Raw genomic sequence first — 23,175 nt, forward strand, 5'->3', positions numbered from 1 at the left:
GCCTCCATAGCTCAGAGGATAGAGCAATGGTCTAACAAGCCATGGGTCGGGAGTTCGATTCTCTCTGGAGGCATGGATATCAAGTTATGCCCTTTTGGCTGTTTTTTATGTTTTTTCTGTTCACTTTTCTCTTTTTATGTGTACTATAAAAATATTATATTAAATTGAAGAAGAAGGGCAGAAGGGTAATATTTCTTTAAAATAATGCATAGAAAGTACATGAAATCAATAAAACAAACATTATATTCACTACCACGCATTTGACATTAACACATACAATTCACAAACTATGTAATCAATTTTTTTCATAGGCTAACAAAAATACATTTTTTTCCCTGTGCCCAACCTCAGGTCGGAATATCTTATCCTATCTGGGGTTTATTACAGATGTCCATGGGTGGCAGTAGCCACTTACCATCAGGTGAACTTGTCTGCTACTCCTATATTATAAAAAAGACAAAAGAGTATTAGTTAGTATTAGGTAGTATAAGAGTAGTAGTTTATATGTGAGTCATTCCATATAAACTCGTCTGAAAAAAAAATGCTGCCGACCCATTTTAGATTTCAGTGTTACTGAGGGAAATTGTTCTTTAGGGTCCCAAAGAATAAAATTTACAGTATCCCCTGCCTGTCGTAAGAGGCGACTAAAAGGGGGCTTCCGGGGTTGCGGGCGGTAAGAGTGGGAGCTCGAACCGCCCGGTAACCAACGCGCTAAGAGGACTCCGGTCGCGTTCCTTTGGAGATCCCGGAGCCCTCTACGCAGCGCTGAGGACGGCCACCGAGGGGGGTTTTAGTGCGGTAAAAATCCCACATAACCCTGCGTCGCTCCCACGGCACCGGGTACCTTTTGAAGGTTTCCCTCTCGTGAAAAAAAAAACAAAAAAAGAAAGGGTCCCAAAGAATTAAATTTACACTACAGTCTGATTCATAATTAGGTGTCCAAAATGTAAACAAAGAAATGCCATTGTCAAAATTCGATTACAGGTATTGCAAACCTTAACAAATTAACAAGAAAAGAAAAATTTCACAAAATTCAACATAAAACAAAAACTTAATAACTGCACACAATTTAAAAAAAAACCCGCTAAGAAAACTAGAAAAAATTCGAGTTCGATCACGATCACGAAAATGAATAATATCAACTACGAAACTTAAAAATGGCGGCACAAAATGTTTTGAATGCCGATTGTGTGACCATTATCACAATTTAATTTTCTCTCCTAAATCTTGTTTTTTATTATTATTACTGTATGAAATTAAATTGAGTTAATATAAATATTGGAAAATGTGAATTGGGTTTAATTTATTTAGATTATTATTTTATTATCGATGTATTAATTTAATATTGTCAAAAATAAGACACTGCTATTTGACACATATTTTCTTGATAGGTCAACACCTTTGTTTACATTTTGGATACCTAATTATGAATCGGACTATAGTTAGATATTTTCGAGTGCCCGTTTCCGAGCATTTGGTTAAAGACTTTGAAAATTCGATATTTTTAAGCGTTATCAACTTTTGCTATAGAATTTTTCCTTTTAAAGATATTTACCCGGTCGAAGCGGAATTCTGAGGGGGAAAGATAGTAGTTTAAGTAAGTGTAAGGTAAAGTCACCTAATGCCGAGGGGTTCTGAAATTGGCACCAAATTCCGTGGTATTTACAAAAACGGCTTTTATAAACTATTTACCAAGTCATTTTTACTGAAAGGTATGTTATTTAATAGATAATTTATCACTCTATCGTCATATGGCTATCATAATAATATTATGTGTATGGTTTTTTAAATAATCGCATTGTTTTGCATTAGTGTCTTCATCAAACGTATGTTTCATACATTTTGGGCCTTTTGCACGTGAATGTCACGATTTCTCAAATAGTGATTTTTTCAATAAATTTGCATGTGTGTGATAGTGTTTCTATGAAAACATTATATTGATTATATATGGAATCGATAACATTTAAATATTGTGCTTATTTCTTAACAGATAAGAGTAAAAAAAAGTTAAAAAAATACAGCGGCATTAGGTGCCAAATATTTTGGGCTGTCCCTTAAATCGAGGTATACCACGGAATAGCAATTTCATAGACCTGTTTTTAATTTCAATTATTGTAGTTGTTTTTATGAATAAGCACGTCTTGCTTCGAATTTGACAAATTTAATACTCAATTAATATCGAAATCATTTTCCGAGGTACTGCATTGTACTGCATTACCTAATTATATTATATCAAAGGTGACCTATCTATGTACTTTCCTAATTTCTTCTATGGGACAACTTAGGAGAGGAAATGAAGTACATCCAGATATGGATGTAATATTGAACAAGTATTGTATATTATTATGTACATATTTTAATAAAGCATCTTTCTGCCTCTAAATTGTGTAAAAGTCTTTTATTATTTAATAATCGGAATTTGGAAACGTGATTTTTAGTTATAAAACGCTATTCCGATGTATATAAGTCGGAATTAGGTTATATGGACACATTAATCCGCGGCATAACCGCAAAATACTATACAGGGTGTTTAAAGTTTTAATCGGTTTTTAAGAACATTTCTATTGTTTGTATCAGTAATTCATGTAATCCTAATTAATGAAGAATTAACATTGTTATACGATTTTAATGGATATTTAAATAAGAACTAAAACATTTTACGACGTTTTCATTTGATTAAATTATTCAAAATGAAATAATGCTATAAACCTCATGACGGTATTCCATATTATTATTATTATTTATGGTGTACGATAATAAACCTTAGTAAAGTACACGAAGAAGAATGTCCAAAAATGTATTGCAGATACACGAATTGACTGCAGTTTAAAAAAAAAATACATGATATGCATTAGTAAAATTAACCAATCAAGAAACTATACTATAAAAAAGTTTTATTTCGGCAGCTTCATTTAATCATAGCTAAGAACACTTTTGATAAAGCTACTCTTTAACTAATAAAAAAAATTAAAACGAAATTGAAACTAAATTCAATAAATAACATTTATTTTTATACACCATGTAGCAGTCGTTCTATCTCTTTCACTCCCTTATTTTGTATACTCGGAATTAGGAACCAAATACATCGGAATAAGGATTTTTACATCGGAATTAGGGTTTTCTGACTTGGTTCATATTTATTTAAAATACACATTTAAATCAATATGTAATCGTAAAATGTCGAGTCTATTTCAAGAGTACAGATAATAAAGCTTCTGAAAAAAATATCTAATTCCTTTTTAAGCCGTAGCAAATGCTTAATATCTGACGATCTTTCTAGTTTTGGTGAAAATACCGCGGAAATAGGTGACTTTACCTTAAGTAACAATAATTGACTCGGTCAATACCTATGACAATAACAGCGTGCTGAAAATTTTACTCTAAGTATTCTTTACTCATTTTTCGTAAATTTCAATCGACCCTAGCATCTCAACAGTTGAGAAATAAAAATTCATAGACCACGGAAATTAAAGTATACGTACTATAGACAAAACTCTTTATAGAAGAAAACTTCTCTTGAAGTTTTGAAATTTTTTAAAATCCCATTGTGAAAAAGAAATCTGAAACTCATGAAAATCTACTGTTCTTACCTTCAACCTTCGAGGACTGTACCACTTTACCTTACTTTACCATGTTTACCGCGTGTACGAGCCATTTTTTTACGACAATAATCAACTTAATTTTTTCATTTAAATTTTTAAATTTTTATTGATTATATCAAAAACAACTATCCGGAGTTCAAAAAAAAACGTGTGTGTGTGTCAGCTACGACGCACGATTGGAGTTTACTCCTTACGAACGATAATTATGATATATATCGAATAGAAAATAGTTAATGACGTTTTAATGTTTTATATATTGCTAATTATTTTTATTGTAATAATTACTTTCATATGGGATTTGAACTTACTGTATTTTAAATTAATAAAAGCACTCTTGATTCATATTTTGGTTAAAAACGCTACTTCCTTTTTGAGAGGATATGATGATTGTAATAAAAAGGAGGGATTGTAATGGATCATTATTTACGTTGCCGCCCAGCGACATGTATACATGTCCGAAACGAAATGTACCGTAACCGTCCACGGACATGTATACATGTCCGAGTTTAGCACCTTCGTATTTGGCTTATTTTAAATTATCTATGTTTTATTTGTGGCTAAAAATACTTTTAATATGTAGTCTGTGAACCTATTTTACCGATACAACGCATTCCTTCACGTCACTAGTACAAAAAAATAAAATTATGACATTTCTATTCAGTGACTTCACTGGTGTTGCGCGTAAAGTGTGGATATATATGTTTGTCTCTTTCTACGTAACGCCTCAACTTTTCGTGTTACACTTGATTTTACTCCTCATAAAATTTCCGTACCGGGCCTTATAACTCAAATCGTTTCTTAAGGAGTAAACTCCAAAAATATTACTTCAATGATGGAGCAGCCGCTCAATACAAAATAAAAAAAATTGTAAATATATGCCATCATGAAGCAGATTTCCATGATAGAAGTAGGTTGTTATGCAACATCAAATATTGAAATATATAGCTTTATAATATTATCCCGGAAATTTTCCTAGATGCTCGTTTGTCACTAAATCCCACTTATGTTGCTTGGTAATCTGTATATATATATATATTTCTTATGTGCGTGTGTATGTCACTGAACTCCTCCTAAACGACTGGGCTGAATTTGATGAAATTTGTTGCGTGTGTTCAAGGGGACTTAAGAATGATTTAGATTCACAATTTAGTCGGTGGGAAAAGGTTTTTTTAAATTAATTTTTAATTCGTAAGTAGTTATTGAATCGGAAACTATGCATTTGATCAAGTGATGATCTTTAGCAAAGTTGTTGTCCAAGAGCCCACGAGGGTATGGAAGTTTGTAAGACCAATTTTCGATAGATGGCACCACTGTCATTCCAATGCAGGTGCAAATTTTCCGTTTTATGTATGTCACATTATTTCTTCAAAATGCGGGCGAAGCCGCGGGCACCACTAGTATCATATATTGAAACATGTTTCTTGGCTACATTCCCATTTTCCGAAATTTAGCTCTTTTGACATTAAATCACGCGTGTGTTGCTAAGCAACATCATATGTTACTACATCTATAAAGGTGGTAGAACCCTTTGTGGTTCGACTCCGGCGGCACCACCGCCACACCTATTTCTACCTAATAACAGCAGTGTTAGGCGCTGCTGTGTTCCGGTTTGAAGGGTGTGGTAAGGGAGACAGACTTTTCCGAGGCGTTCCAGCTTAGTCCTCAGGGACCTCAGAGTCCTCAGGGGTCCTTAGTAGCGACGCATCTGTGGCCGACCTCAGGTAGGAATATCTAATCCTATCTGGGGGTGATTACACATGTCCATGGGCGGCAGTAGCCACTTACCATCAGGTGGACTGCATGCTCGTCTGGTGCTCTATTATTATATTTAAAAAAATGTTGACACATGCTTCTCGGCGACACTTCTCAGAAAATATTTCTAGACGCATGTTCACCATTAAATCACAATCTTCACTTATATCATTTATCATTTAACTTCTAAATATTGTCAATTTATTTAATTATACCTCCTCTAATACTTATTTCAAAACGAAAGGAACCTCGTTCCAATCGGATGTCCCACAGTGACACCTCAGACCTTTTTTCTGTATTTGTACTCCCTTTTATATTCAACTTTTTCTTATTTTTAGTATTTGTTGTTATAGTGGATACCGTAATATATACATTGTAAAAAATCAAGTGTCTGTATATTACGGTTTAAGAGATAGAAACCCTAAATGCCCTAAGGGCTACCCTGCACAGTATCGCGCATGCGCTGTAGCTATTGATCTCACCGAATAGGAGATTTCGAGGTTTAAAGCAACAGCCTCCATAGCTCAGAGGATAGAGCAATGGTCTAACAAGCCATGGGTCGGGAGTTCGATTCTCTCTGGAGGCATGGATATCAATCATGCCCTTTTGGCTGTTTTTATGTTTTTTCTGTTCACTTTTCTCTTTTTATGTGTACTATAAAAATATTAGGTTTTATATTAAATTTTGTGTAAAAAGAACAAACACAAACACTGTGTATGAAATTGTTTAATAAATAATATTATAGTACTTAATAAATAATTAAGTAACATTAATCTGTTTCAATAAAAAATAATTAATTCGCCAAGTACGAGTCGAACTCGCATTATATTTTACTTATTTTTATAAAATAACTATTATTTTAATAATTTGTACGATACATTCTATACACCTTTTTTTTCCAAATTCACTCTGAAGTGGAAATAAAAAGGGGTTTTTTATTGAATTCTAGCAAATTGACCTCCATAACGTAAAGTTTAAGGGTACTACTACAGCGTATTGTCATTTTAAGGAAGTGTTGCGATGTTAGGTATAAGATTATGCACAAAAATAGGTCCAAAATAGGACATTCACTTAGGAGCACTTTATTTTTCGCCTGAAATCGGTATTTGAAATGAAAACACAAAAACTTGAATATCTCAAAAACAAATCACTATCGGCTAGGGTACTTAATGACAAAACCTATTGCAAATGAGCTCTACTTTTACCCCTCCAAGATAATGTATCGAATTTTCAGTAACCCTGTATACTCGCGGACCCCCAGGGGTCCGCGGACCACATGTAACGCGGTAATAGACAATAAAAACTTGATTTCTAACCGTCAGGCCACCGACGGCTTTACTCTGCCAATGTTATTATGTACCTAATCGAATACGCCATTGTCACAAACATGTGTTTTAATTCAGTAATAATATCTATTATATAACAAGGTAGAAGTATAAAACAAAAGGTCTTATTTGATAGCATAACATATGAGTAATTAAACGATATTAAGTAAATATATTATTAAAATATTCCAGTATTTGACTGTAATTACGTATTTACGAAGAAAATTTTAGAAAATAATTGAAGTGCGTCATTTATTTTAGTTTGTAGCATTTATTTTTTGTAATATAGGAGTAGCAGACGAGCGTGCAGTCCACCTGATGGTAAGTGGCTACTGCCGCCCATGGAAATCTGTAATCAACCCCAGATAGGATTAGATATTCCTACCTGAGGTCGGCCACAGATGCGCTGCTACCCCTGAGGACTAAGCTGGAACGCCTTGGAAAAGTCTGTCTCCCTTACCACACCCTTCAAACCGGAACACAGCAGCGCCTAACACTGCTGGTATTAGGTGGAAATAGGTGTGGCGGTGGTGCCGCCGAAGTCGAACCACAAAGGGTTCTACCACCTTCAAAATATTATTTTATTTATAGGAGTCGGAAGCGACTGTAGTCTATCTGATGGTAAGTGGCTACTGCTTTGCATGGACATTTGTAATCAACCCCAGATAATATTAGATTCTTACCTGAGTACCTACTAAACTAAAATTCCTTTTAAAAGTATGTCCCTTACACATCCTAAAACCAGAACATAGCAGCGTTTAACACTGCTGTTATAACAGAAATAGGTGTGGCGATGGTGCTGCCGAAGTCGAACCAAAAAATGTTCTTCAAAAAATTAGCTTCAAAACTTCCGAATTGTATCTCAAGTCTACTCTCCACATTTATATACTTACTAGCTGACCCGGCAAACGTTGTGTTGCCATATAACAACAACCCTTATCACTTAGGGGTATGAAAAGAAGATAGTAGTCGATTCTCAGACCTTTTTTTTTTTTTTTTTTTTTTGTTACGAGGGGGAAACCTTCAAAAGGTACCCTGTGCCGTGGGAGCGGCACGGGGTTATGTGGGATTCTTACCGCACTAAAACCCCCCCGGTGGCCGTCCTCTGCGCTGCGTAGAGGACTCCGGGATCTCCAGAGGAACGCAACCGGAGTAGATTCTCAGACCTACTGAATACGCATATGAAATTTGGTGAAAATCGGTAAAGCCGTTTCGGAGGAGTACGGTAACTAACATTGTAACACGAGAATTTTATATATAAGACAAGTAGGCGTCATTGCTAATCCATTACTGTCCCACTGCTGGTCACGGGTTTCCTCAGAGTGAGGGGGGCTGAAACCATAAAACACCTCGCGGCCAAGTGTGGATTGGTAGTCGTCACACAACTTTTGAAAGTGGTAGAACCATTTGTGGTTCGACTCCGGCAGCACCACCGCCACACCTATTTCTGCCTCATAACAGCACCGTTAAGCGCTGCTGTGTTCTGGTTTGAAGTGTGGTAAGGGAGACATACTTTCCCGAGGCGTTCCAGCTTAGTCCCCAGGGATCGCGGCGCATTTGCCGACCTCAGGTAGGAATATCTAATCCTGAGGTTGATTACATATGTCTATGGGTGGCAGTACCCACTTACCATCAAATGGACTGAATGCTCGACTCCTATATTATAAAAAAAAAGTTTGACTTTTGTAAGGAAGTCCCAGGCATACAATTTTCCTCACGAAGGGTTTACCGTTTAAGCAATGTGTTCAGGAATACTAACACTAACTAATCCCAACTAATATTATAAATGGTAATGTAAGTTTGTTTGTCACACTTTCACGTCTTAACTACATAACCGATTGTCAAGAAATTTTGTACACACGTTGTCAGGTTCAGAAAAGGACATATGGTAGCTTTTGTCCCGAAAAAAAGATGCATTCCCGAAGGATAAAAACCTCTAAAAGCGAACGAATCCGCGGGTAAATGATAGTTTGAGATAAGTACAAAACTTTCAAAGAGTTATTTAAAGCGCTAAAGTACTATTTTTTTATAATATAGGACTTGGGGAGTATTTCCTCTATCTGATGGTAAGTGGCTACTGCTGTCCATGGACATCTGTAACCCCAGATAAGATTAAATTCTTACCTGAGGGTAGCCACAGGTCCATCGTTAACAGTCAGGGTTGAGCTAAATTAAGCTAAAATTCTAAAAAGTACCTATGTCCCTTACACACCTTTCAAACCAGAACATAGAACCAGAAGTTGACACTGCTGTTATAACAAAAATAGGTGTCGCGGTGGTGACTCCGTCAAATCAAATTTCTACCAATTGCTAAAAAAAAGAGTATCATGGGGTATACACTATTATAAGAAGTATATATTGCCCCCGTCTCCCCTGTGTATATTTACACAGATGTTCAGAGTTCTTGAAAACACAATAATGTTTAGAATTATGCTAATCGAATACCTACAAAAATTGGTATATAAATGCCCAGAATTGGATAGTTCGGTACCCACAAAGCACCATGGCTCTCAAGTGTTTCCTGTTGTTGGCAATCCTGGTAAGAAAATATTTTATTTTTAATTTTGATCAATTTTCAATTTAATTTGTGAATTTGTACTGTGTGTTTCTAAACCCTTTTGTGTGCCTCCACCACCATACCTTTCTGGGATAACAGCAGTGTTAAGCTGCTGTGTTCTGGTTTGAAGTGTGGTAAGAGACGTACTTTTTCGAGGCGTTTTAACTTTGTCGTGAGGGGTACCGGTGCATCTGTAGCCGACCTCAGGTGGAAATCTAATCTTACCTGGGATCGATTATAGATACCTATGAGCACCAATAACTGCATGCTCGTCTGTTGTTCCGATATAATACAAAAAATCGTATCGATGTGATAAAACGATACACAAAAAATAGAGGCCTAAAGATTCGATTCTCCAAAAATCGATTCGATTTATTCAGGAGCTAAGCTAGCGAAATAAAGGGTCGTCAGGACCAACGATCATTGGAATACGTATTCGTCAGTAAAAACTGTCTATGACACATTGGTTATTATTCAATAGACTTCGAAATAATCGATTTTTACCACGCTTTTATTAGCTTGACCTGTATGTATGTATGTAACGGAATCTTTGAACTCGATTTTTACCCACTTTGAATGGTCCGATTAATTTTAAATTTTGAGCAATTATCAAGAACCAATGTCAATACAGGATTTTATTAATATTGTCCCATTCAGCAGGTTCATCAGGATTAGTTTTTAGAATGAAATATCGATTCACTGAATCGATCCATCACTGAAGATCGATTAAAATAATCTACATTTTTGGTCGATTCCTAAACATAGATTATGTAAGGTGGCTAGATCTTTCATGGGTAACTGTATTCGCTACTACAATAAAATACCCGACCACATTTTGAATCTTACAGAAAAAAACGTTCAAACATGTCGTTAAACAAACGCTATGTAAAAAAGCGTACTATAAACTAAGTGATTATATGACTAACAAAACGGTGTGGTCTGAATTAGCTCCAGCTCCACATGTACCATTAGGTTAAGTTTAACATTGTAAAAACCATTTTTTTTAGAATGTGAATTATGGAGTTTCTTTCGCCGCTTCTTCTCCATAACAAAACACCTTGTGAAGTGGTGGTAGTTGTACTGACATTCAAAAAATACTGTGTAAAGAACCTGTGTAAATGATTTCATTTGATTTAATTATTCAATTAATTTATCTTAGATCGCCATCCCTGGATGTGGGGTACTAATATTTATATTTTTACAGGTGGTAGCGGCTTCGGCTACCTTCACCAAGGGTTTAAATGTTGGAATAAATACTGGTCTTGGAGTCGGATACAACTACGTATCCCCAAGACAGGTAAGCCACTCAAAACCTATCTATTTTGGAAGGTGGAACCCTCTGTGGTTCGACTCCGGCACCACCGCCACACCTATTTCTGTTATAACAGCAATGTAGTGCTGTGTTCTGCTTTGAAGGGTGTAAGAGACATACTTTTCTTAGGCGCTCCAGCTTAGTCCTGAGAGGCAGCGGCGCATCTCTGTCAGAACTCGGGTAGGAATATCTAATCCTATGTGGGGTTGATAACGGCCATGGGCGGCAGTAGCCACTTACCATCAGGTGGTCTCTCTGCTACTCCTATATTATAAAAAAATGTTCATCGATAACCAATTTCCCGCTGCTGGGCACGGGTCTCTCAGAATGAGGATTAGGCCATAGTCGACCGCTGGCCAAGTGCGTATTGGTAGACTTCACATACCTTTGATTTTTTCATAAGATCAGGTATGCAAGTTTCCTCGCCATGTTATCCTGCACCGTTTAAGCAAGTGATAACTAATTTAAAATACGCACATAACTTTAAAAATCAGTGCATGCTTTGGATTTGAACTTCGGACCCCTCGATCGAGAGTCAGAAATTCAACCAGGCTATCACTGCTGTATTATTTTATTATTAATTTATTTATATTATTATTGCTTACAGAATAAAGAAGTTACCCTGGGCGTGTTCGGTAAATTCATATTTAATATTTATATTTTACGAAATTATTTAAATTATTTTTTTGACAACAGCTTATACATGACGCAGCTAACTAGCTTGACTAGCCATTCGAATTGTCTAGCCTTTTTACCAAACGGTTTTCGGTTGACTTCCTGAATAAAATTCATCTATACTAATACTAGCTGACCCGGCAAATGTGTTGCCATATAAATAAAAAATGTTAAGGGTGAACAACCCTTATCACTTACGGGTATGAAAAATAGTAGCCGATTCTCTAACCTACTGAATATGCATATATGTGAAAATCGGTAAAGCCGTTTCGGAGGAGTACGGTAACTCTGTGACACGATAATTTTATAGACAAGATTATAAAGAGGAAAGATTTGATTTAAAGGAAAGTTTGATTGTTGAATATGCGCCGAAACTACTGGTTCGGTTTGAATAAATCTTTTAAAATATGTTAGGTACTTTATCCTGGAGTACATAGATACATTATTTGTAATTCTCAATTTTAACAATTCAGTCAAGAGGCTAGCCAGTTAATTAAATGGCGAATTCAGCTAGTTGACTGCGACATTTACGGCTGACAGCTGCATCCAAATTAATTTAGTTTTTATAGTCCGCGCGAAACTGCTAGTCCGCCTTGAATATAGAAATGTGTCGCGTCGCCATAGCAATTTGTATGACTATACCTGCTCGCAACAACTTCAGAGCGGACTAGCAGTTTGGCGCCGACAATACATTAGCAAAAATAAGCTAACAAAAAACCTAAAATATTTTATTTTAGAAATAGTTTTTTTTTTAATAATTAGCACTTATAAAAATAAACTTAACATTGTCTTTTATTACAGGCTTCCTCGGAAAGGTTTTGTCAGGTAAGAAATGTATTTAATTTAAACATAAATTCGTAGTTGTAACGTAGCTCGACTACGGGGGCACCACCGTCACACTTATTTCTATTAGAGTGGCGCGCTGGTGTTCTGGTTAGAAGGGTGTGGTAATACTTCTGTGAGGTCCAGTCCCCAGGGTGGGTACGGTTATGGTCAATTACATATGTTCATATATACTTAACATCAGATGGTCTACTTTATTAGCTACTTCGATAAAAATGCCTGCATATTTGCAATCAATTTTTGAAGGTGGTTGAAGAACCCTTTGTGGTTCGACTCCGGCGGCACCACCGCCACACCTGTTTCTACCTAATAACAGCAGTGTTAGGCGCTGCTGTGTTCTGGTTTGAAGGGTGTGGTAAGGGAGACAGACTTTTCCGATGCGTTCTAGCTTAGTTCTCAGGGGTAGCGGCGCATCTGTGGCCGACCTCAGGTATATCTAATCCTATCTGGGGTTGATTACAGATGTCCATGGACGGCAGTAGCCACTTACCATCAGGTGGACTGCATGCTCGTCTGCTAGTCTTATTTTATAAAAAAAATAAAAAAACAAGCAATAATAATTGGACATAGTTATGCAAAATAGATCCAACCACAAAAACTAGCTTTAGAGAAAATAGATCTTTTATTAAAAGTTAAATTGCTTAATTTATGGTCGGTATCACTGATTGCAGCTTGAATATTTTTTGCACATACGAAAGTTGAAGTGGAGATGCCATTTGTGATAGTAACTAAAAACGGTTTTTGTGGGTTGGATCCATTTTGCATAACTACGTCCAATTATAAATTTTGTAATTACGGGTAGTGATGATGAGTTTCATCCCATAACTAATAGTACTCATCATCAAACCATATTCATGTCACGGTAAAAAAAAATACCCTTTCAAACGAATAAAAGAAAATTGAAATTGGTTAAGAAATACTCGATTTATTCAAGTTTGTAAAAAAACATGTTCCGATTTTCCGTGAAAACTAAATTTTTTTTACATGATCCAATGGTGTTTGAATCATGTCGATCGGTCACGGCATCGCGAAAAAATAGCCAAACACATAAAAATATATTTACAACGAATAGATAACCTCTTTCCATTGGGAAGTCGGTTAAAACACGTTATTTGTCAGTACTCTTGTATTATTTTTGTTATGTAAGTAAGATATATAATAAGCAACTCATTAACTATGTTTTTTATTTTGTTTCAGCTAAACTGAAAGTTGCAATTTCCATCTTCGGAATATTCTCACAGAGAGGTAAGAAATATTTATTTAAATTTTCATATACATTTAAAATTTTACCTACTGATTTTTTAAACTTTGTCGACCCGCGTGGCGGTGGTCACCATATCACCATGAAGATGGTAGAAGAAGTAGTAGAACCCTCTGTGGTTCGACTTCGGCGGCACTACCGCCACACCTTCTGCCTATTAACAGCAGTGTTAAGCGCTGCTGTGTTCTGGTTTGAAGGGTAAGGGAGACATACTTTTCCGAGGCGTTCCAGCTTAGTCCTCAGGGGTAGCGGCGCATCTGTTGCCGACCTCAGGTATATCCAATCCTACCTGTGGTTGATTACACAAGTCCAAAGGCGGCAGTAGCCACTTACCATCAGGTGGACATGCGCTCGTCCGCTACTCTTATATTATAGAAAAATATCGGTCTAACGCACAGAGTCCCGTTCGATCCCCTGAAAGGCAGATATCTAAAGGAGAATTTAAATTCTGGATATTTTTGTATTCGCCTTTATGTGCCATAGCACCACGACACGGGATTCTAGTGTGGAAGAGTAGAAAACGTATTTTATTCTTTTTTTGCATTTATCTTTCATAATTATATACTTATATCATAGTTAAATGGCACAGATCGAAACTAGTGGGCAACAGTTGCGGTTGTTTCATTATTACCATGCTCAGTCAGCTTTATAATGGTTGCGTATGGTTCGATTTGTTCCATACAAATTAAAAATACAGACTAATATAATATAAACGTTGTTCATGCCTATAATTGGCACTCATACGAACCTTATTATTATTAATACTACAATAGTGTACATCTAAGTACTATATAATGTATTGTGTGTGTTGCTCTTGGCGTGTAAATAAATAAATAAATAATTACAGATTTTGTAAAAAGTTGTTTTTGTTTGTTTCAGCGGTAGCAAGAACCCTTGATGAAGGAATCGAAACAGTTCTAATACGTGAGTTACTTTCCAAATGGTAGTATTTCAAGTGTTCCAGCTTAGTCCTCAGGGGTAGCGGCGTATCTGTGGCCGACCTCAGATAGAAATATCTAATCCTATCTGGGGTTGATTACAGATGTCCGTACGGCAGTAGCTTACCATCTTCTGCATGCTCGTCTGCTACTCCTATATTTAAAAAAAAATACCTAATAGATAATTAAAATTAAATGAAACCTTACATACTATTCCCATAGATTAGTAAAGATACTTCGCCGCCTTGAAATTGAATGAAGCCAAAAACGGCTTATTATAGTAAGTTCTTTTTTTGAATTCTTGACGAATAAAAACATTTTTACAGAAAATTTACGAATAAATAACTAATACTGAGTAATTTACAATTACAATGTACAATTTACGTAATAAATAAATAATTATTTCAAATATTTTAGGGACATTTTAGCACGGAGACGTGGCAAAACTTTTTTACGCAACTATTTCAATTCTCAAAACTGGGCACATTTTCTTGTTAGGAGTAAGTAATCTTTACTAATCTATGACTATTCCTGCTAAAAACGGAATTAAGGACTATTTTGTTCGAGTTTGAAGGGTAAGACTTTTAAATAGGTTGTATGACTACACCTGCCTATTCTAATTGTCTGTATTTTTGGTTCTGTGAGATGTCTGTATGATAGTGTATGTGGCTTCGGCCGTTCTAATAAGATCAATGAAATAAATAAATAATTACTATATTCTGTTTACAGTTACCCATGCTGTCGCCAGGATTCTTGATTTTTGGATTGGATCACGTATGTATCTTTTATAAATAAAATTAATTTTATTATGTTTTTTCAACGTTTCTGAAGAACCAAGAGCTGGCAACCATTTCGCTCAACGAATTGCTATAGCTATTCAAGGAGGAAATGCTGCCAGCGTCTTAGGAACCAATGACAATAGTGATAATTTTTATGGTAGTATTTTCGTTTTTATATTTTTGTTTTACTTTTTGTATATATGTACATTCAGTAAATAAGTTTTTATTAGTATACAGTTTAATTTATTTTATTTTACGCCTACGTATGATTGAAATATTAAAAAAATATTAATCATTTTTTAGACACACCTAACGGATTCATTTAATATAATTTCTAGCCGTCTCTCTATGTCTGTTTCGAATAAGTGTCGAAAATATTGCCGCAATCTCAATGCATATTGCATATTGCGCATTGGCCGGCGATATTGCATATTGCGCATAGCGGACACGATTGCAATGCATCACTGCGCATGACATTGCGGCAAAAATAATATTGCAGACACAGGTGTTTTTGTCTCAATATAGACTCGATATAGAATTATATTGCCGCTATCTCGATGTAGCGCGGCAATATTGCAATTGACGCCACATCAAGTTCGGTATCTAGCAGGCTAGATAGAGAGTTAGTTAACTAAGCGATTAGCCATAGTAGAGTTAACCTTATGATGCTCAATTTTGGAGCGAAACATGTGTTCGTAGTGGTATATATAGCGGTGAATATTTTTATTTCTTTTGCATGTGCATGTACTCTATGTGGAAGGGAGGAATGGTGAATACTTTATAGTTTAAAATATATACCATTGTCAATTTAATTTGTGTTTTTTTCTCAATTTAACTTTGATTTGTTTTAATTTCCTTTATTTTTTTCAGTTGGAGTAATCCTCGAAAATAGTAAGTATCTTTTACTGTAATTAATTTTGATTTCATGAATTACTGTAAATTATTAAAATATATCTAATTAAAAATATTATGCTGCTAAGGGCATTTCTCGGGTCACTGTTATTTTAAACATTTCTTTCTTCACAACGTACAATTTGAAAGATCGGGTTCGATTCCCTGGACAGATAAACATAACCAAAGCCTTAAGTGTAGAAACTCCGCCTCGTAATAGTGTACATTATTTATTTATTTATTTATTTATTTGGTTTACCACCAATTGTTACATTCTTACAATAACTTCTTACAACATAACCTATAATATAGCTAAATGCACAATCACTTATAGGTAAACACTGCATACAATGAACATAATACCTAAGTAACAGAGGCGCTTGACTTAAAACAATGTTTTACTAATTTAATAACTATATTCATGTAGGGTAATTCTGATTTTAATAGTAATGGTGGAATTTAATTTGGGATTTTCTTGAGCAAATGATGTCGAAACTGGTGAAGCTTGAGTGAGAATAAATCAATTTGTCCATCAATGGACCAATCATTAAAGGTTTTACTTAAACGAGGTATTGGAGAATTGCTACCTAAGACTGTTAATCTTAGCGGCGGAACAAAAAGTGAAGTTGGATGGCGCGGGGCGGTTCGGGGTATTCTAAATTTAAAGTTGCTAAGTAGTTGTGGACAATCTATAATGTTATTATGAATTTTGTAAAGGAATGTCAAGTCCAGAATTATGAAATCAAGACGCCAGAAGGTGTTTTAAAATGTGGTCAATGGTGTATGAAGTATGCCCTTCACCCTGAGAGGACAGCCGTGCCCTACAGTGAGACAGTAATGAGTCGTAGATGTCTAAACTTTAAAATTTCTTTTCCAGTCCTCTTCGCCATCTTCAGGATCATCTTCTGTGTGTTGGGATTACCTTTCAAGAGCGGAGGTTACTTGAATATCTTCTTTGGTAAGATTATTTTCATTTTATTATCTATACTAATATTATAAAGAGGAAAACTTTGTTTGTTTGTTTGATTGTAATGAATAGGCTCAAAAACTTCTGGACCGATTTTAAAAATTTTTTCACCATTCGAAAGCTACATTATCCACGAGTAACATAGGCTATATTTTATATGAAATATATTTGAGAAATAGATTTTGAAGCGGTACAAAGTATGCCGGGTCAACTAGTATAATATATAAGTATTTATATCTGAAATTACGAATACACCTAGGCTACTGCATGATTTGTTACCTATATATACAAAAAATTCAGGCCACAAACTCCAAAAGGAGCCAGCGGTTTGTGGGAGGAACTTCGGCGTGCAGTACGGCTGCAGGGAGTATACCGGAGGCTATGGCAGCTACGGTGATGTGGCTAGATTCTACAATGTTGTCGGTGTCAAGGTTCAAATCGAAGCCCTTATCAAACAACGCTACAAGGGTGGACTCGTCGGATTGAACTGTAAGTTTGATGATCAAATCAATTTGTTTGTGAATAAGTTCATAGTTAGTCGTTAAAAAAAATATTTAAACATCAAATCTAAACGAAGGATTTAAACATCTATCAATTTTAAGATAACTTATTAGAATTACTGATACACACTTAGACCAATACAAGCATAGATAACAATATATACAAATTGTTTCTAATTTAAAATAAATACAATGAGGTGTAAGAAAATAAAAGAAAATCATAAGTAAAATAAACCATTTAGAATTGCCGTGTGAGCATGGTTCTCAAGAGGCTGGCATTCCCTTGTTAAACGGCAAGGTTTAGTCTTTGAGCAAAGTAGCCGCCAGCTTTTTTGTCATCGGAAGCAGTAAAAAGCTTGGTCGACATGTGTGCCATAAATTTTTAATAAAAATAATAATATTTTTTAAGAATCAAATAGAAGATTACTTGTGAGAGATACTTATTACATATTAAGTTCACCTTTTTATATGTTTTCTCTTTTCTAGTGACCCAAAGATTGGTCGTCGATTCCATGATCTCTCTGGGTCTTCTGGTAGACAGTAAGTAATTCTTCAATATAATTCAACTATAAGTTGTTCCTTGATTCTTGAAGGGTTCATAAATTGATTTTACACTAAAATTATCGCGGAATTGAGACATTTTATTATGTAACGGGTACTCATACCAGTACCCCGGGGTCTATAAGGTTGACTGTAGCTGTGGTAGCTCTTATATTGGGCAGACAAAACGAGCTATATCACAACGTATTAAGGAACATATCAGCGCAGTCAAAAAGAATGACCCGAAGAAATCTGCGGTAGCCGAACACATCCTTAGTTCAGGTACTAACCACTGGATTGAATTACATAAACCTCAGGTGATCTCCACAGAGCGTCATTACTTTCCTCGTTTAGTAAGAGAAGCAATAGAGATCAAGAAACATCCTAGGAACTTCAACAGAGAAGATGGTTTTAATTTAGCCCAAACGTGGAATCCAGTGGTTAGTTTATGCAAGTCACAAATAGTACAAAGTACGGTGCGTAATACTGTTAGTGTTGTGTGTCGTGATATGGAACCTAGAAAAGAAAAACGAACTAGACGTAGGGTAGATAGATTAATCTACCACTAGTACTTGTCAACGGTTTCTCCTCGCCACCGCAGTTTCGCCGTGACCACGATCCATGCAACTGGGTCGAAATATCGTGAGTACCCGTTACATAATAAAAAGGTCCATAAATTGACGTGGACTGATTTAAGGGATATAATAGAATAGACGTCTTCGACTTCGTCATAATTCGACTTCAGAATTATAAACAAAAAATAGAAATATGTGTATCAGTGCGATGCACCCATTTCTTCTTTATAATAACAGTGTTAAGGGTTTAATGGGAGACATATCTATCCGAGGCACTCCAGCTTAGTCCTCAGAGGTAGCAGCGCATCTGTTGCCCTCAGATAGGAATCTTGTCTTATCTGCGGTTGATTACAAATGTCCATGGGCGGCTGTAGCCACTTACCATCAGGTGGACTGCATGCTCGTATATATTATAAATAACTCTTATCAAGTGGACTGCTCTCTTTCTACTTCAATTTCATGAAATATTATTATTATTTAATGCTTTTATCACCTTTTTAGGAGACATCAGCCAATGGAAACGAGATGACGTGGTACTCGCCTTGAAATACAGTAAGTACTTTACTTGAACTTTTTATTATAGTAGTAGTATCAATTTAATTATCGTTAAATCTACATTGCACGCAGTAACCGCAATCTCAGACCGGCAATATTGCCGTAGTTTGCTGTTGTAGTTTGTTTGTTAAAACCATATTGCCTTTGTCTAGCTTTGGTTGCTTGGTTGTACAATTTTGTAGCACGAATCACCGGCAATATTGCAAATTCCAATATTACTAGACTTGAGTAAAATAACAATTCAATATAGTAAAGACTGCATTGCATATCTATACTAATATTATAAACAGGAAAACTTTGTTTGTTTGTTTGATTGTAATGAATAGGCTCAGAAACTACTGGACCGATTTTAAAAATTCTTTCACCATTCGAAAGCTACATTATCCACGAGTAACATAGGCTATATTTTATATAAATATATATGATAAAAAGATTTTGAGGCGGTACAAAGTTCGCCAGGTCAGCTAGTTAGTTATAATTCACATTGTTTTGTTTTTTCATGTATTTTTATGTTACCTTTTTATTTTTTAGTGGTCATGATATCGGCCGCTGTTGGTAAAGGACACTCAACAACAGGTAATAATTTTATATACTTACTTTTATTAGGAGGTGAAAACTTCACCTATTTCTGTTATAACAGCTCTGTTCAGCGCTGCTGTGTTTTGATTTGAAAGGTGTTATAAGGGAACATATGTACGGCTCTGCTCTATTTTTCTCTGTAATATCTTTTACTCAAACAATGAAACAAATACTAATCGTACTTTTTTGTTTTCAGTTGGACTTGACATCATTCAAGGTAAGCAAAAAAGACCACTTTAAAACTACATTTCAGATTTTTTTTTACTTAAGAATTATAAAAAAAAACCGACTGCTTGCAAATATAGCTTACGTCACTCCCAGAATTTAGACGATTCGATACTTTGAAGGTGGTAGAAACCTTTGTGGTCTCCGGCGGCACCACCGCTTTCTGCCTCATAACAGCAGCGTTAAGCTCTAATGTGTTCTGGTTTGAAGAGAGACATATTTTTCCGAGGCGGTCCAGCTTAGGCCGCAGGGGTAGCGGCGCATATGTGGCCGACCTCAGGTAGGAATATCAAATCCTATCTGGGGTTGATTACAGATGTCCATGGGCGACAGTAGCCACTTAGAATCAAGTGGAGTGTATGCTCTGCTTCTCTTATGTTATAAAAAAACAATACATATCCAAAAAACCAAAACCTTCCAAAAATAGTTTTCGTAAATTTGAATAAAATGATATTAATAATAAAATTTCCATTACAGGATTAATAATCCACATCGGCATCTTCAAGAACTTCGGATTCCCAGGTATGCATATTGCATATGCACTGCATAATGCTTTAAATAATATTCAACAGCATGTTTTTGATGAATCCTGTTTTAATCTTACACCTCATCATCATCAACCCATCACTGTCCCACTGCTGGGCACGGGTCTCCTCTCAGAATGAGGAGTAGGCCATAGTCCACCGCCCTGGACAAGTGCGAATTGGTAGACTCCACATACCTTTGAGATTATTTTATAAATACTAAGGTATGCAGGTTTCCTCACGATGTTTTCCTTCACCGTTAAGCAAGTGATAATTAATTTCTAATACGCAAATAACTTTGAAAAAACTCCGAGGTACGTGCCTAGGATTTGAACCTCGGACCCTCGTTCGAGAGGCCGAGTTTCTTAACCATTAGGCTGTCACTGCTTTTTTAGTTTAAGTTTTAATCTTACACAATTCCCTGAAAATAATAGATCTGCACAATAGATTGCGTGGTAAGAACATATTAATCCGACGCATTCCAGCTTAGTCCTCAGGTAGCGGCTCATTTGTGGGCGATCTCAGGTACGAACCATATCTTATCTGGGGTTGATTACAGATATCCATGGGCGGCAGCAGCTTACCATCAGGTGGTGCATGCTCGTCTGCTACTATATTATAAAAAAGAAAACATGATTTTTCATGACCATCTATTTATTTATATTTTTTATAATCTGACTACTTAACCGCCAATAAATTACTTATTCATCTTATATATAAAATTCTCGTGTCACATTGTTAGTTACCGTACTCCTCCGAAACGGCTTTACCGATTTTCACCAAATTTTATATGCATATTCAGTAGGTCTGAGAATCGGCTACTATATATTTTTCGTACCCCTAATTGATACGGGTTGTTCACCGTTAACATTTTTTTATTTACATGGCAATACGTTTGCCGGGTCAGCTAGTATTATTATAAAACTTATTCACAAACACCTTACTCTCTGATGTACATAATAATTTTATTTTTTCTTTTCCTTTTAGATATTTCGATCTATCAAGGCGAAATTGAAAAGAAGGTTTCTGCATGTAACGACGAGTCCTTCAACGGTGCTCTTACACCTGGCAGCAATGGTAACGGCGGTAACAACGGCAATAATGGCAATAACGGCAACAACGGCAACAACGGCAATAACGGCAACAACGGCAATAATGGTGGTAACAACGGCAATACCGGTAACAATGGCAATAATGGCGGTAACAACGGCAATAATGGCGGTAACAACGGCAATAACGGTAACAACGGCAATGGCGGTAACAACGGCAATAATGGCGGAAACAACGGCAATAATGGCAATAACGGAAACAATGGCAATGGTGGTAACAACGGCAATAATGGCAATAACGGTAACAACGGCAATGGCGGTAACAACGGCAATAACGGCAATGGCGGTAACAACGGCAATAACGGTAACAACGGCAATGGCGGTAACAACGGCAACAACGGTAACAACGGCAATGGCGGTAACAACGGCAATAACGGTAACAACGGCAATGGCGGTAACAACGGCAACAACGATAACAACGGCAATGGCGGTAACAACGGCAATGGCGGTAACAACGGCAATGGCGGTAATAATGGCAATAACGGTAACGGCGGTAACAACGGCAATAATGGCAGTAACGGTAATAATGGCAATAATGGCAGTAATGGCAATAATGGCAGTAACGGCAATAATGGCAGTAACGGCAATAATGGTAATAACGGCAATAATGGCAGTAACGGAAATAATGGCAGTAACGACAATAATGGAAGCAATGGAAACAACGGCAATAATGGCAGTAACGGCAATAATGGCAGTAACGGCAATAATGGCAGTAACGGCAATAATGGAAGCAATGGAAATAACGGCAATAATGGCAGCAACGGCAATAATGGAAGCAATGGCAATAACGGCAGTAACGGAAATAATGGCAGTAATGGTAATAATGGCAGTAACGACAATAATGGCAATAACGGCAACAGTAATGGTGACGGCAATGGCGAAGGTGACGACAATGGCGATGGCAATGGCAATGGTAACGGCAACGGCAACAACGGCAACAACGGCGGCAATGGCGGCAGTAACCAAATATGCAAATGCTACAGAACCAACAACATCAATGTCAACAACAAAAACAGCAGGACAATTTACAACAAGGACGGTACCAAAACAGTCATCATTACGTATGATACGTACTATGACAACTAAATGTCTGTACCCTTTATCTGTTACAATGTACTAATTAATTAGTTAATTGTAACTCTAATAAAATCATGAAATATGTCAAATGTATAAGTCTCATGTTATATTATATATAGATATGCATAATATCTAGTTGTTTTCTTTTTCAACAAATTATTATTTAAAATATTGAAGGATCAAAAGATTCCAAAATAATAATAATTTTCCATATACATCAACATTTACAATAATACGTCTTTATCCACTACTAGCTGACCCGGCAAACTTTGTAACGCCTCAAAATCAATCTATCAAATATATTTCATATAAAATATAGCCTATGTTACTCGTGGATAATGTAGCTTTCGAATGGTGAAAGAATTTTTAAAATCAGTCCAGTAGTTTTGAGCCTATTCATTACAATCAAACAAAGTTGTCCTCTTTATAATGATAGTATAGATAATAATAATAATTTATCACACTTTCTTCACAAACACTGCAAAGATCAGATGACATTTCATAACTCAAAGTAAGACTGAGTATTCGAAAATATAAAAATGGGATAATTATTCAAAAGTGACGTAAATTACCAACAACCAGAAATTAT

General features: G+C 35.9%; 1 protein-coding gene and 2 non-coding genes across 3 annotated transcripts; all 3 read left to right on the top strand.

Annotated features, from left to right (window-relative positions):
* TRNAV-AAC (transfer RNA valine (anticodon AAC)) lies at nt 1-73 on the top strand. The gene has a single exon. It is a non-coding gene; the product is annotated as a tRNA-Val (tRNA).
* Nucleotides 74-5,867: 5,794 nt separating this feature from the next.
* TRNAV-AAC (transfer RNA valine (anticodon AAC)) lies at nt 5,868-5,940 on the top strand. The gene has a single exon. It is a non-coding gene; the product is annotated as a tRNA-Val (tRNA).
* A 3,027-nt stretch (nt 5,941-8,967) lies between these two features.
* Nucleotides 8,968-22,653, top strand: LOC140755667 (uncharacterized). The gene is made up of 16 exons (XM_073090977.1): nt 8,968-9,218; nt 10,441-10,533; nt 11,156-11,183; nt 12,025-12,048; nt 13,264-13,311; nt 14,207-14,251; nt 14,995-15,039; nt 15,915-15,935; nt 16,813-16,893; nt 17,203-17,391; nt 17,889-17,942; nt 19,019-19,069; nt 19,604-19,648; nt 19,848-19,868; nt 20,354-20,398; nt 21,388-22,653. Exons 1-16 carry the CDS (start codon nt 9,183-9,185, stop codon nt 22,593-22,595), a joined length of 2,034 nt encoding a protein of 677 aa, XP_072947078.1. The 5' UTR covers nt 8,968-9,182; the 3' UTR covers nt 22,596-22,653.
* Nucleotides 22,654-23,175: the final 522 nt, after the last annotated feature.

This window comes from Epargyreus clarus, unplaced genomic scaffold (assembly GCF_041222505.1).
Source record: "Epargyreus clarus isolate Ecla_fem2 unplaced genomic scaffold, WU_Ecla_fem_2.2 ptg000033l, whole genome shotgun sequence".
NCBI lineage: Eukaryota > Metazoa > Arthropoda > Insecta > Lepidoptera > Hesperiidae > Epargyreus > Epargyreus clarus.